Source organism: Chiloscyllium plagiosum, unplaced genomic scaffold, assembly GCF_037043375.1.
Source record: "Chiloscyllium plagiosum isolate Xiang-an unplaced genomic scaffold, Cpla_swu_hap1 HiC_scaffold_14, whole genome shotgun sequence".
In the NCBI taxonomy this organism is placed as follows: domain Eukaryota; kingdom Metazoa; phylum Chordata; class Chondrichthyes; order Orectolobiformes; family Hemiscylliidae; genus Chiloscyllium; species Chiloscyllium plagiosum.
This window is the reverse complement of record NW_028270152.1, coordinates 55,614,218-55,627,572: the sequence shown is the minus strand read 5'-3', so window position 1 is coordinate 55,627,572 and position 13,355 is coordinate 55,614,218. Positions and strand designations below refer to the sequence as shown.

Here is a 13,355-nt window from a genome sequence, read left to right as displayed (position 1 = left end):
CCCCCATAGCCTCTGACACTCCAGGGAAAATAGCCCCAGATATTCAGCTTCTCCCTATCGCTCAAACCTTCCAACCCTGGCAACATTCTTGTAAATTTTTTCTGTATCCTTTCAAGTTTCACAACATCTTTCCTATAGCAGGGAGACCAAAGTTAAATGTGTCATTCCAAAAGTGATCTAACCAATGTCCTGTGTCGTCACAACAAGACCCCCCCCAAATCCTACACTAAATGCACTGACCAATAAAAACAGTGAACCATATACCTTCTTCACTACCCTGTCTACCTGTGACTCCACTTTGAAGGAGCTATGAACATGCACTCAACACTCCCCAGGATCTTACCATTAAGTGTATAAGTCCTGCCCTGATTTGCCTTGCCAAAATGCAGCACCTTGCATTTATTTAAATTAAACTCCATCAGCCACTCCCCTCATTGGCCCATCTGATAAAGGTCTGTTGCACTCTGAGATAACCTTCTTCACAGTCCACCACATCCCCAATTTTGGTGTCATCTGCAAACGTACTAATCATAACTCCTATATTCACAAGCAAATCATTTGTATAAATTACAAAAGAACAGTCTGTGAAATAAAAAGTCGCAAGCTATGTCCTTGTGGCCACATGTAACTGGCAGTATTTCTTATTGAAAAACACTGACTCCATTGGTTTCATTGCAATTTGGCTTAACATCATTGGCACTCAGCATTCTATTCACCACAGATACTCAAGTAACTTGCCTCAAACTGCCAGGAAACATTTCACTCTTAGTATTGGCAACTTCTTTTTGCCACTCAGATGAACTTCTTATGTTATTGAGTCCTTAATTGTTTAAACCAGACTTTGCACTTTTCCCTAAAGAACAGGGTATCTCGTCTGTTCAAGGTACCCTGTAAGCAACTAATGTTTGCATTTTCTTGTGATGCAAGTTGGTGTAAATGCAGGAAATGTATCTGAGTTGGGTTATCCAGGTAAACCACCTGGAGGAGGGTTTCGAGAGACATATTTCAGAAGTAGTGCAAACAATCAGAATATGCACTAATTATTTTTTCCCCCACATTAATCAGTCCTCAATAATAAATGATTCCTTTTCACTTGTGCGTGCTAGTGAAACCGAAAGCTTCCAGATCCCAAGCTCCCGTATTCTGCTGAAATATTGCATTAAGAAGTCGTCACCAGTTACATGTAGGAAATTGCTTCTCTGTTTATCGCTTATCAGACCACTTTACCTCAGGGATATTGAAATCCCCTGTGATTATCCTATTTTGATTTCTTGCAGCCTGTCTTACTTGCCTGAACGGCTAGCTATCTACCCGCTCAGCTTGAACGTGTGACTGATAGCAGTTCCCAATTGCTATTCGTTCTTCTTATCATTACCAATTTCTATCCCAATTGCATGCTGTCATCTGATTCTGTTCAATCCACCTTCTTGACAATTTGTATCATCTTTTACCAAAGTAGTTGAGCTTTGTGGGTGTATTTTGAGCAAACATTCTATCCTGCACAGCTTCTTCACGTCATATTTAACCCTCAGTCCTCAATATGTGATATTGATCATGGTAATTCCAGGTAGAAATTCTGTTGAAATGTGTAAAAACAATAAATGAAAGTAAAGATATTGTAATCTTCACCATATAAGGTGCATGCAATACTGGATTATTTTGGTATTTCCCCCGCCATGTTAGATGATAAAATAACAATGTATCATGAGAACTCATCCAATGCACATCCAAGTGCTACAAGACAAAAGACACAAGGCCAAACAGCTGAAAGTTTAGTCATACAGTTAGTTTTGAGAAGTGCCTTAATGTGCAACTGGAGCAGGTCAAAGTAACTATGAGGATAATTCTGCCATTAAGTTAATTCTGAGTTGTATCCTGCACTGATGACCTCAAAACTGAATAGGAATCAGCTCTGACAGTAGTATTATCACATATAAACAAATGCAACTTCACTTATTCTTTTTGAATTTTAAAATGTGTAGTGATGAAATTAAGAAATAAGACTGGTTTAGATTGCTAAGTGAGTGAAAACTCTGATGAAAGCAGACATGTAGGCACTCACGGAAATAGTACTTCCTGATCATCATTGTGACCCTCTGCGATGTAGTAGAGGATAACAATAGAAGAAACTTTCACCTCCCGGTTTGGCATGAGCAGACACGAGAAAGGTATTAAAATACGGTGAGAATGAAGGACCAGATTCTTGACATCAAGGACAACATTTCCAATTTTCCCCTCAAATCATACGTAGTAACTTCAGAATCTCTCCTTTGAATGCCTCAATACATCATATTTCTATGCCACATTGCAATTCGCCTCTCTGTCACCGAGAAACTAGACGGTGGAAGTCCCCAATGTGTAAATTGGAGCAGGTTTCTGCTGACTGCAGCTCAACAAATGCTTGTGCTGACCATTGTGCAACTGCTTTCTTCTGCACAATGTCAGGTACCTGCACTCATTCCAACTTCTGTGTCTTGCCATGCTTTTCAGCACAGATGGGGACAGTGGGAAGCACTAACCAGTCTCGGGGTACATGTATCCCCATGTAGCAACATGAGTGTCACAACTGCAGCATCACACCGCATACACACTGCGTGTGCTTCAAGCAGATGGCCCTATGTGAATGTCAAAGTGGGGTCAAGAGGAACTAAGGTCAGTCAGTAGGTCACAGAAATTCAGGTAATTGGTCCTCCAAGAGTCCAGGGATAGGACCACAATCAAGTCCACCCAGTCCAAGGATTACAGGTATGTCATTTGGGGTGCTGTGGAGCAATGGGCCTGCAGCAATGGGCCACGGTTACTCGAGAGTATCCTGCCAAGTCACTTTGGAGTTTGTGAAGCTTCAGTCTCAGTTTAAGGTTGTCCTGGCCCATCATCACCCAATGGTGAAATCTGTTGGAGTCGAATCTTTGCACAGAAAAACTGGGTCCTATCCAGTGCATATTGATGCTACGCCTGCCTTGAAATTGTCTGCCAGAGAGGCTTATTTCAAGGAGCAGCTCATGAACCTATGTGTCATCTCCCAAACCTGGGGGACCCGCCAACTGTATCTGAGTTGACACATGCCATTTCCTCAACAGCACAGTCATTTATTGCTCCCACCCCCCGAGGTGAGAAGTGGAACATTCCAGGCAGTGGAATTCTTTATCATCATTAGCTTTACTCAACTAAACTCACATTGCTTTGACAATGTCCAATTACTAGCCTGCACAGCTCAGCAGAAAAACATTTCCACTTTATCATTGTACAGCTTAACTGTGACAATCGCAGCCACATTCTGAAGATTGGTGCCAGCTATTGTGGGAACTGCCAAAATTACGTAATAGAGAAGCTGTCATTTACTGTCTCATTCCAATGTCTTTGGGCCATACAGGGAAAGCAAAAGCTACCACGGCCAAATATTTTGCATGACACCATCACAAAACCCTAAGACTGAAGCAAAGCAAAGCTACAGTGCTGTTCACACTTGCACCAAGGCCCTAATGGAGCAGACCATTCGATGAGATTTGAATGTGTGAACCACTGTGGTGGAGGCTGTGCACTGTAGTCTAAAAAAGGTGCACTGCATCATCATAGCATGCTATGCCCTTCACAACAGGAGCTGACAAGAGGGCGATATTCTACAGGCAGACAAAATGAGGGAACAACAACAATCTTCTCAGTATGAAAATCAGGACATTGATCAAAAGAAACATCAACAGCAAGGGACTCTTGGAATAAGGTCAAAGTCCCCCATCTTCCTCTTGCACTGCCCGTTAATGCTGAGCACCTATGGCTGGTGTGATAAAGTGTGCGTCCATACACATGTGTGGCAGGCACAGTGTGTGCAGGTCCTGGCTTTCAATGACAGTCACAGAACCAGCCAATCACATGAATGCCAGAGCCAGCACAGCCCCAGTAATATTGATTTACCCCCCATTCGTTGATCCAACTTAACTAATGCTTCTGACAAAACTGCCTGTCTCCAGCAGCACCCTGAGTGTCAGAGACCTGAAGCATTTATTTCTTCAGCCAACAGCAGAGATATCTCAATGATGATGTTGCTGGGCTTTAAATATGGCACCATTGGCATATACACCAAAAGTCTCAGGAGTAGCAAGCACCTCTTTCACTGTGGCCAGCCGCTTCCCTGAGAGTGAAGCTTCAGAGCCTGATTGTGTACGAATGGTAGCTCTTAGCCAGGTTGGACTCGGCGCCATGAATCTCACTCAACAAAGCACCTCCACTGAAAATGGGAAAGTTCTGCCAATGACATTCTTAATAATGGTTTTTAAAAGGTCACTTATTACATTTCTGTATGGAAGGCTTTGGGTAATTTGTCATTGAACTAGTGAGTTAGAACCATTTTTACAAATAGTTTTCAAAGAGATGAAATTGAGATTTGAAAAATTAATTGAGGGTCTGTTTTGCGTATTTCAAGTTGTCAATAAAGAGCAACTGCACTCTGATTAATTAACTGTGGATTAGAAGAAAGGTCATGTACCATGGTGGTGTTGTACACACTCAAATAAACAAAGCTTCTGGGATTTTTTTCCCTCTATATTAAATGACCATCACAATGCAGCCAGAGGTCTAACATTTCATGAATCTGTCTCCGAAAATTGTTACAAGTGCAGAAGCTCTTGTAAAGTTCGTACTGAAAGGTTTGCAGTCGTTAAGTTCAACCTTTGGCACTCGGAGCTCTGTCCATCAGACAATGCTTGAGTCACAGTTGAGACAAACTGACAGGTGTCAACAAGGTTTCATTACAAAGACAGTGACACACTGCTGGAATGTGCTGTATTATATCCTGAAAGGATTAACACTTGATTGAGTGCACTGAGCAGCATGTTCTGTGATGACATCACTAGGGCTTAGTTAGAGAGTGAAGTGACTGAACTGAGGCCAGTGTGCTCCCTGTCATATGGATCATATTCATCTAACTGTAATGCAATAAACTTCATCTCCTTCATAATTTATGACTCTTCTCTCAGACCAGGAAGGCAGCTATCCTTAACTTTCTATCTCACCATTCATCCAAAAGAATAAATTATTAAGAAATTTGTTTAAGGCTCAGATCAAGATTCTACAGGAAGCAACTAGATGCTTTAATAGAGCTGTGGGTTCTGAAAGAATGAAGAAAATAAGAGTGTTGGAGAATTACTGTAATGTGGTAACGATCATTCATTCACATGTATCTTGCGACAACCTTGACTAAGAGTGGCTAAAATATACTGTGGATCTTGTGAAAGAGAAAAGTGTTGAGAGTATTTGAAACCATTAGTATATTTAATACAGGCAAATTGTGGTTCGCTTGATCAAGTTGTTTGAAGCAAAGACTTGGCTTGATAAAGATAGTGTGGTCAATATTATGTGTATAAACTTTCAGATACTTTTGACAGTACCATACAGGTTTGTCAGCAGAATTGAAGCCTGTGGGATTAAAGAGACAGTTGCAAACTGGATACAGATTGTGTCCCTGAGATAAAGTAGAAAGTAATGCTAAGCAGTTTTTCACAGTGGAAGAAGATACACGTTAGTATGGCCCACTGGTCAATGTTGGAACCACTTCTCTTTTGGATTTGGCTATCCAGAATGCAATTTCAATGTTTTAACATGAGACAAAAGTCAGAAATGTAATAAGCAATGAGTAGGATTGCAAGAATTCAGAAGGACAAAGATCAGTGAAATAAGTAGAGACACAGCAATCAAAATTTAATTCAGGGGAGTATGAAGTGGTATATTTTGGTAGGTAGAGGACAACGAATATGAACTAAATGGTGAAACATCGGGGACTGCAGGAACAGAAAGATAGCTGTAAAGTGTGTAAGTGTGTAAAGTTAGGAAGTTATTGAAATGCATAAGTAAACCTTGGTTTTAGTAATAGACGAATAAAATAAAACAGCCTGGAAATTATGATAATCCTTTATAAAGTACACGATGATGCCAAAGGAGCAGTACAGTGTTCAATTCGAGGAACTGTAGTTTAGGAAGGATACCTAGACCTTGACGTGGTACAGAAGAGATTTACTGCATTGATAATAAGGACAAGGAACTTCAGCTGAGTGAAGAAAGTCAAGAAGCTGAGTTTGTTCTCATCGGAACAGAGAAAGTTCACAGACAATTTGAAAGAGTTGCTGAAAATTCTTAACTGTATTGAATGAATAAGGAAAACCTGTTTCCAGTAGCAGAAGAGTCAGTAACTTGAGATGACAAATTTAAGGCCATTGAATTATGAGCCAGAGGTGACATGAGAAAACTTGTTTGCCCTTGCAAGTTGTTGTGACCTAAAAGGCACTATTTCAAACGTTAGTTTGCTCTCTCTCCCATGGATGCTGCCTGACTCGCTGTGATCTCCAACACTTTTTGTTTCCAGTAGAGATTCCAGCATCTGCAGAAATTTGCTCCTGCGTAGGGTTTGGAATTAACTGGTTAGCTCTATCAAAATAAGACAACTTAAGCACAGTGAACTAAAAAGCTGTACTATACCATTCTACAGTGAAGCTTCTTCAACAAAAGAAGTAAAGTGAGAATCTGTATTTTAATCCAGTTTCTTGGTTGCAATGTTTTTTATATCTCATTTTACAACTTGAAAGGCCCTTCAATAGAATTAAGTTGTAGGTCCATTTATCATCATTTTACATTTGCCCTCTCAGTCTAAAGAGCAGCTTGCCATGATTTATCACTTGTATTGAATGCTCTCCATAAAATTATTGATCATTGTGTTTCATTTCTTGGCATAGATATAATGTGTAAAAATACATTTACTGCAATGTGGAAAATCACAAATATTGATGAAAGTTGATTTTGCTAGAGCATGTCACATTATAGTTATGTCTTGAGTGAAATGCAGATGTTTCACAAATGAATTGTCACTTTACACAACGCACGGCACGGTGGCACAGTGGTTAGCACTGCTGCCTCACAGCGCCTGAGACCCGGGTTCAATTCCCGCCTCAGGCGACTGACTGTGTGGAGTTTGTACGTTCTCCCTGTATCTGCATGGGTTTCCTCCGGGTGCTCCGGTTTCCTCCCACAGTCCAAAGATGTGCAGGTCAGGTGAATTGGCCATGCTAAATTGCCCATAGTGTTAGGTAAGGGGTAAATGTAGGGGTATGGGTGGGTTGCGCTTCGGCGGGTCGGTGTGGACTTGTTGGGCCGAAGAGCCTGTTTCCATACTGTAATGTAATGTAAGAAAAATGTAATAGCAATAGAATATAAAATGCGATAGCCCCTATTGTAATGGTATTTGTCAGCCACATATCTTGCATGTATGTGGTTTCTTGGTACAGAAAGAATTTTATCATGTATTCATGATTTTGACATTTTGCTTGACAGGTTAATGGTAAGGACCTATCCAGAGCAACCCATGAGCAGGCAGTAGAAGCTTTCAGAACAGCCAAAGAACCCATTGTCGTACAAGTATTGCGAAGAACTCCGCGGACAAAAGTGATTAATGCATCTCACGAATGTCAGCTGGTAGATATGGGCACTCAGACAGACATCACTTTTGAACACATCATGACTCTGGCTAAAATAAGACCACCAACTCCACCAGTCGTGGTACTAGACCAATACCTTTTGCCTGAAGAGTAAGTTTATGTTTATCATTATTATTATTATTATTTTTATTATTGTTATCTGAGGTAAGGAGCAAAATAATGTTTTCAAGTTGCTCTGATGTGTACAATTAAGTTGAACCGTGAATTGTTAGCTTAGGTATAGTTATGTATAAAAGAGGATAGATTTAAGGTAGTTTGCTGGTCTGGAGGTAGTGCTATTCAAATTGGTATCTCGAACTAATTTAAATCATGTAAAACCCACCACCAGCATGACTTAGTTGGAAACCTATTAATTACTTTCGAGAGCCCTGGAGGTGTTCCGTAATATTAGATTTTATTGAAGGTGGACAATAATTTATGGTCTAATCTTCTCAGTTTGTTTTACAACTATTACTTAAAACCCCAACATGTATTACTTTGAAAAAATAGTTTCAACTTGGTTGAATTTTTTAGCCAATTATATTAGATAACTTGAATATATGTAAGTCTTTTGTTTTGAAAGCATGGAATTATGTTGTATTGTTTAACTGCAGCACATAGAGTCATAGAATCATGCAGCACCTAAAAGACCCTTTGTCCAATCAAACCATGCTGAACATAAACCGAAACTAAACTAGTCCCACCTGCCTGCTTCTGGCCCTTATTCCTCCATACATTTCCTATTCATGTAGTTACCCAAATGTCTTTTAAATATTGTAATTGTACCCACGTCCACCACTTCCTTCAGACGTTCATTCTACACGCGAACCACCCTCTGTAAAAAATTTGCTCCTCTTGCTTTTGATCAGTTCCCATGAATTAATGTTTCACCTTTGCATGGCAGTGCTGAGTCAAGAAAAAAAAATCCAAACACTCTTCAAAAAGATTACATACTAGGAAATTCAACATTTGCCCAAAGCACATGCAAAAGCTCAGTGGGAGCCGGTGCAATAGTAACATTCAAAAGAGAATTGAATAAGCACTTGCAAGAGAAAGAGTTACAGAGGTTTAAGGAAAGAATGAGGGAGTAGGATGAATTGCCCTGCTCTGCCAAAGAGCCCAGAGGCTCAAATTCAGTTTTGGATCTTATTTAATGCACCAGCAGCACCAGCCTGACAATCCCTGCTATAGTTCACTGCTCAAGGAGGTTGGCTTTGAAGAAAGCTGCCCAGACAGATCTACCATTCTCTGTGATATGGATTTCATTTTTCCTGACATACATTTTATCCCAGAGTCAGCTACAAGATCTCAGACATCCGACAATACTGATGTCATGAAGAGGTTTAAACAGAGAATCGATTTAAAGATTTTCAGGGGTAGCAAATCAGGAACTAAGAGGCAACAATTCTTCTTCACTTTTTAATAATTTTATAGAGAGCAAGATAAACATTGAAACTACACAGGAGTTTTCTTATAATCATAGGATCATACAGGGCAGAAGCGGCCCTTTGGCCTATCAAGTCTATCCTGCCAAAAATATACTACTACCTACACTGGTCACACTTGCCACACTAAGCCCATAGCCTTGAATGTTATGATACTTCAAGTGCTTATCCATGTACTTTTTCAAGTTGATGAGGTTTCCTGCCTCTTCTACCTTTACAGGCAGCGCATTCCAGACTCCCACCACCCTCTGGATGAAAATGGTTTCCCTCAAATCCCCTCTAAATCTCCAGCCTTTCACTTGAAAATATTGCCCCCTTGCTAATAGGAAGCAGCTTTTAGATAGAAATTTTTTTAAAATTTAGCCATTCATGGGTTTGTGGATGGTATTGACAAGGCCAACATTTCATGTTTGTTCCTAACTTGCCCTTGACAGCAGTTGAGAGTCAGCCACATCACAAGATGTTTGGAGTCACATATGGGTCAGACAAGGAAAGGCTAGCAGATTTGTTGCTCAAAGTACATGTGTGAACCAAATAGATTTTTAACACAATTGATCAGTTTCCTGTTCACCGTACCAAGACTACCTAATAATTTGATAATTTTAAAGAATTGAAGTAAATTCCACCAACTATTGTGGTGGAATTTGAGCCCATTCTCGCAGAATATGAGCGTGGACACCTAAATTTCTAATCTAGTGACATTACCACTGTGCGACCATCTGCATAATTACTCTGATCTAAATTTGTAATTATGACGTATAGTGCCCTTCAAAACCCAATTGCACCTTATTCAACAAGGTGTAACCTTTAACCGTGAACTTGTAAAAACAGGAGGTTTCCATCAAATCAAACTGTTGCTCAAATTTAACCTACCAGATCTGCTTCAGGAGAGGAGCAAGCAAATCACTGACACCAGTGACTGGATTTCCATGTTTAATTCTGCAGATGCAGGTGTCAAAATACACTGTCAGTTTCAGAGTGTTGTTGCCAATGTTGATATGTTAGCCGTCATTACAACTGCTAATTCTGGGTCAGTGTTTCACAGATGAAATACACAGTACAAAATTAAAAGGAGTCAAGCATGTTAATATTTCTGCTTTTGCTGTCTAATAACTCATTCAAAACATTGCATGAGAAACCACTAGCTCAAATAAGCATTCACTATGCCCAACCATATCCTGAATTATTCTAAGTTGCCATGGATCATTTCAGAGGTACATTGTGAAAACTGCCCACATTTCTTTCTGTTGGTAATGGGCATTTTCTCCAATGTAGCTTTGACAATGGGAGTTACGATCAATTAATTCGGCAAACAAAAATCAACTATTAAGAAAATCCTGAGTTGGAATGTTTGGTTGAGTTGGAATGTATGAATAAACATTTACTTTCAATGGGACACATGGTTTCTTTAGTTTTCATCCTTAAGTATGAGACCTACTCGGAGAGGACTAAATGGAATATCAATATGTCCTTAATTTAAAGCCAGCTTTAGAGAAATGTGCTTGTATCTATTTATTTCTTGGCTATCTTCTCAGTGTATCAATAATAATAAAGATTAAATATCTGGCATATTTAGGTATCTCAAGGAATAACAAATAGTGAAGTACAACATCTCACGCAGCCATACAGTATAATGACCTTTCAATATATTTGTGCAAAAGAATATTTATTTTCTCATCCACTATCCACTCTTAAAGGCTTTGAAAATTGGATAGAAAAGCATTAATCATACTAACTGTTTTATAGGTTTATATTGCAGCCTTATATCATTTGTATTATATTCCCTCCTGGATTTCCCTTCCAAACATATATTGCAAGGTGATGAAAATTGATCTTTTAGCTAATAGTATAAATGCTCAGAAGCATGTGAGTGTATGTTCTCGTCATTTCTGAACAGATTTCACTGAGGAAAGAGCAAAATTTATAAGCGCCATTTATCATTTCAGATTTTAAAAAGTTACAGTCCTCAATTTTATGTGTTGTTAAATATATACAGCATTTTCAATTTCTTTTCATGTAACAGGAGACCCATAATTTGGGGAAAAAAATTGAATGAGGTTAGTAAAAATGTATCACTATACCGAGAGAACTCTTTAAAATTATATCGTACTCTTAGCTGCAATTTTGGAAACATTTCTAATTAATAAACAAAATTTATTTCAAGTGCATGCATTTATTTATTTATTTTAAAATTTATTTTCAAACTTCAAAGTTTGTGAGAAGATTCGTAGCTCGGGTGTTCGTTGCTGTGGTTCTGTTCGCCAAGCTGGAAGTTTTTGTTGCAAACATTTCGTCCCCTGTCTAGGTGACATCCTCAGTGCTTGGGAGCCTCCTGTGAAGCGCTTCTGTGGTGTTTCCTCCGGCATTTATAGTGGCCTGTCCCTGCCGCTTCCGGTTGTCAGTTTCAGCTGTCCGCTGTAGTGGCCGGTATATTGGGTCCAGGTCTATGTGTTTGTTGATGGAGTTTGTGGATGAGTGCCATGTTTCTAGGAATTCCCTGGCTGTTCTTTGTTTCGCTTGCCCTATAATGGTAGTGTTGTCCCAGTCAAATTCATGTTGCTTGTCGTCTGCGTGTGTGGCTACTAGGGATAGCTGGTCATGTCGTTTCGTGGCTAGTTGATGTTCATGGATGCGGATCGTTAGCTGTCTTCCTATTTGTCCAATATAGTGTTTTGTGCAGTCCTTGCAACACCTCACCAGAACGAAGGACCCGATACCCAGCATGAGCAAAACTAATGTAGTGTACAAAATCCCATGCAAGGACTGCACAAAACACTATATAGGACAAACAGGAAGACAGCTAACGATCCGCATCCATGAACATCAACTAGCCACGAAACGCCACGACCAGCTATCCTTAGTAGCCACATACGCAGACGACAAGCAACATGAATTCGACTGGGACAACACTACCATTATAGGGCAAGCCAAACAAAGAACAGCCAGTGAATTCCTAGAAGCATGGCACTCATCCACAAACTTCATCAACAAACACATTGACCTGGACCTAATATACCGGCCACTACAGCGGACAGCTGAAACTGACAACCGGAAGCGGCAGGGACAGGTCACTATAAATGCAGGTGGAAACACCACAGAAGCGCTTCACAGGAGGCTCCCAAGTACTGAGGATGTCACCTCGACAGGGGATGAAACGTTTGCAACAAAAACTTATTTTCAAACTGTTCCACAATACATATGTTTGTCTTTTGAAACTGTTCTTGTGAATGTTGCTTTGGGTTACAATGCAAAGAAATAGAAGTTAAATTTTGACATTAACTAATTATCTCAATGCCAATCAGTTGCATCCGTGAGACAATTATTTGACCATTTCTACAATTATGAAATGGTAGAGAGTCAGACAAAAATACATTGCAAGAAAATTTAAACATTTCCTTTTCCTAAGTTGATTTTGCTTCTAAAAGACCAAGTTGAATTTTGAATGTAAACGAAACCTCTTGGAACAAGGAGAACCACATGGCCCCAAGAACGTTCACTGACTTCATTCAAAATTTACAATGCTTTGGGAAAACAGGCAATTCTGTTTAATGACTGTTCACTGAGATTTGCCTTACGCATGTTTAGTTTGAAGCAAGATCTGATGTTGAAGAATGGACCTGACGAGTGATACACTTTCAAGTTCAGTTAGTCATAGAGTTGTACAGCATGTAAAAAGACACTTCAGTCCAACTCGTCCATGCCGACCAGATGTCCTAAATTAATGTAGTCCCATTTACCAGCATTTGGCCCATATCCCTCCAAACCCTTCCTTTTCATATGCCCATCCAGATGCCTTTTAAATGTTGTTATTGTACCCACCTAGGTCGTTCTATACACGCATCATCCTTTGTATGAAAAAGTTGCCCCTTAGGTCCCTTATAAATCTTTTCCCTCTCATCTTAAAACTGTGCCTTCTAGTTTTGGACTCACCATCCTTGGGAAAAAGACCTTGGCTATTCACCCTTTCCACGCCCCTCATAATTATATAAACCACTATAAGGTCACCCCTCAGCATCTGATGCTCCGGGGAAAATAGCTCTAGCCTATTCAGCCTCTCCCTTTAGCTCAAACTCTCCAACCCTGGCAATCCTTGTAACTGTGCTCTGAACCCTTTCAAGTTTCACAATGTCCTTCCAATGTCAGAGAGACCAGAATTGCATGAGTATTCCAAAAGTGATCTAATCAATGTCCTTTTCACTGCAATGTGACCTCCCAACTCCGACACTGAATGCACTGACCAATAAAGGCAAGCATACCAAACACCATCTTCACTATCCTGTCTACCTGTGACTCCACTTTCATGAACTATGAACCTGCACTCCACCTTTACGCGTTTTCATCCAGCACCACCACCTATTTAATATCAGTGTTTTTCAAAATGTCACTATTTATTTCCCCACATGCTCTGTCTTCCATATCCTTGCCCACTGTAAACACTGGTGCAAAATAC

General features: G+C 39.9%; 1 protein-coding gene across 5 annotated transcripts in view; it reads left to right on the top strand.

Moving 5' to 3' along the window:
• The window catches only part of pdzrn3b (PDZ domain containing RING finger 3b), a 307,213-nt gene that overhangs the window by 267,681 nt on the left and 26,177 nt on the right, over positions 1–13,355 (top strand). For all 5 annotated transcript variants that reach the window (XM_043708359.2, XM_043708360.2, XM_087994458.1 and 2 more), the window contains one exon: positions 7,318–7,571. In XM_043708359.2, the coding sequence (XP_043564294.2) occupies positions 7,318–7,571 (254 nt within the window). The remainder of the gene's footprint in view (positions 1–7,317; positions 7,572–13,355) is intronic.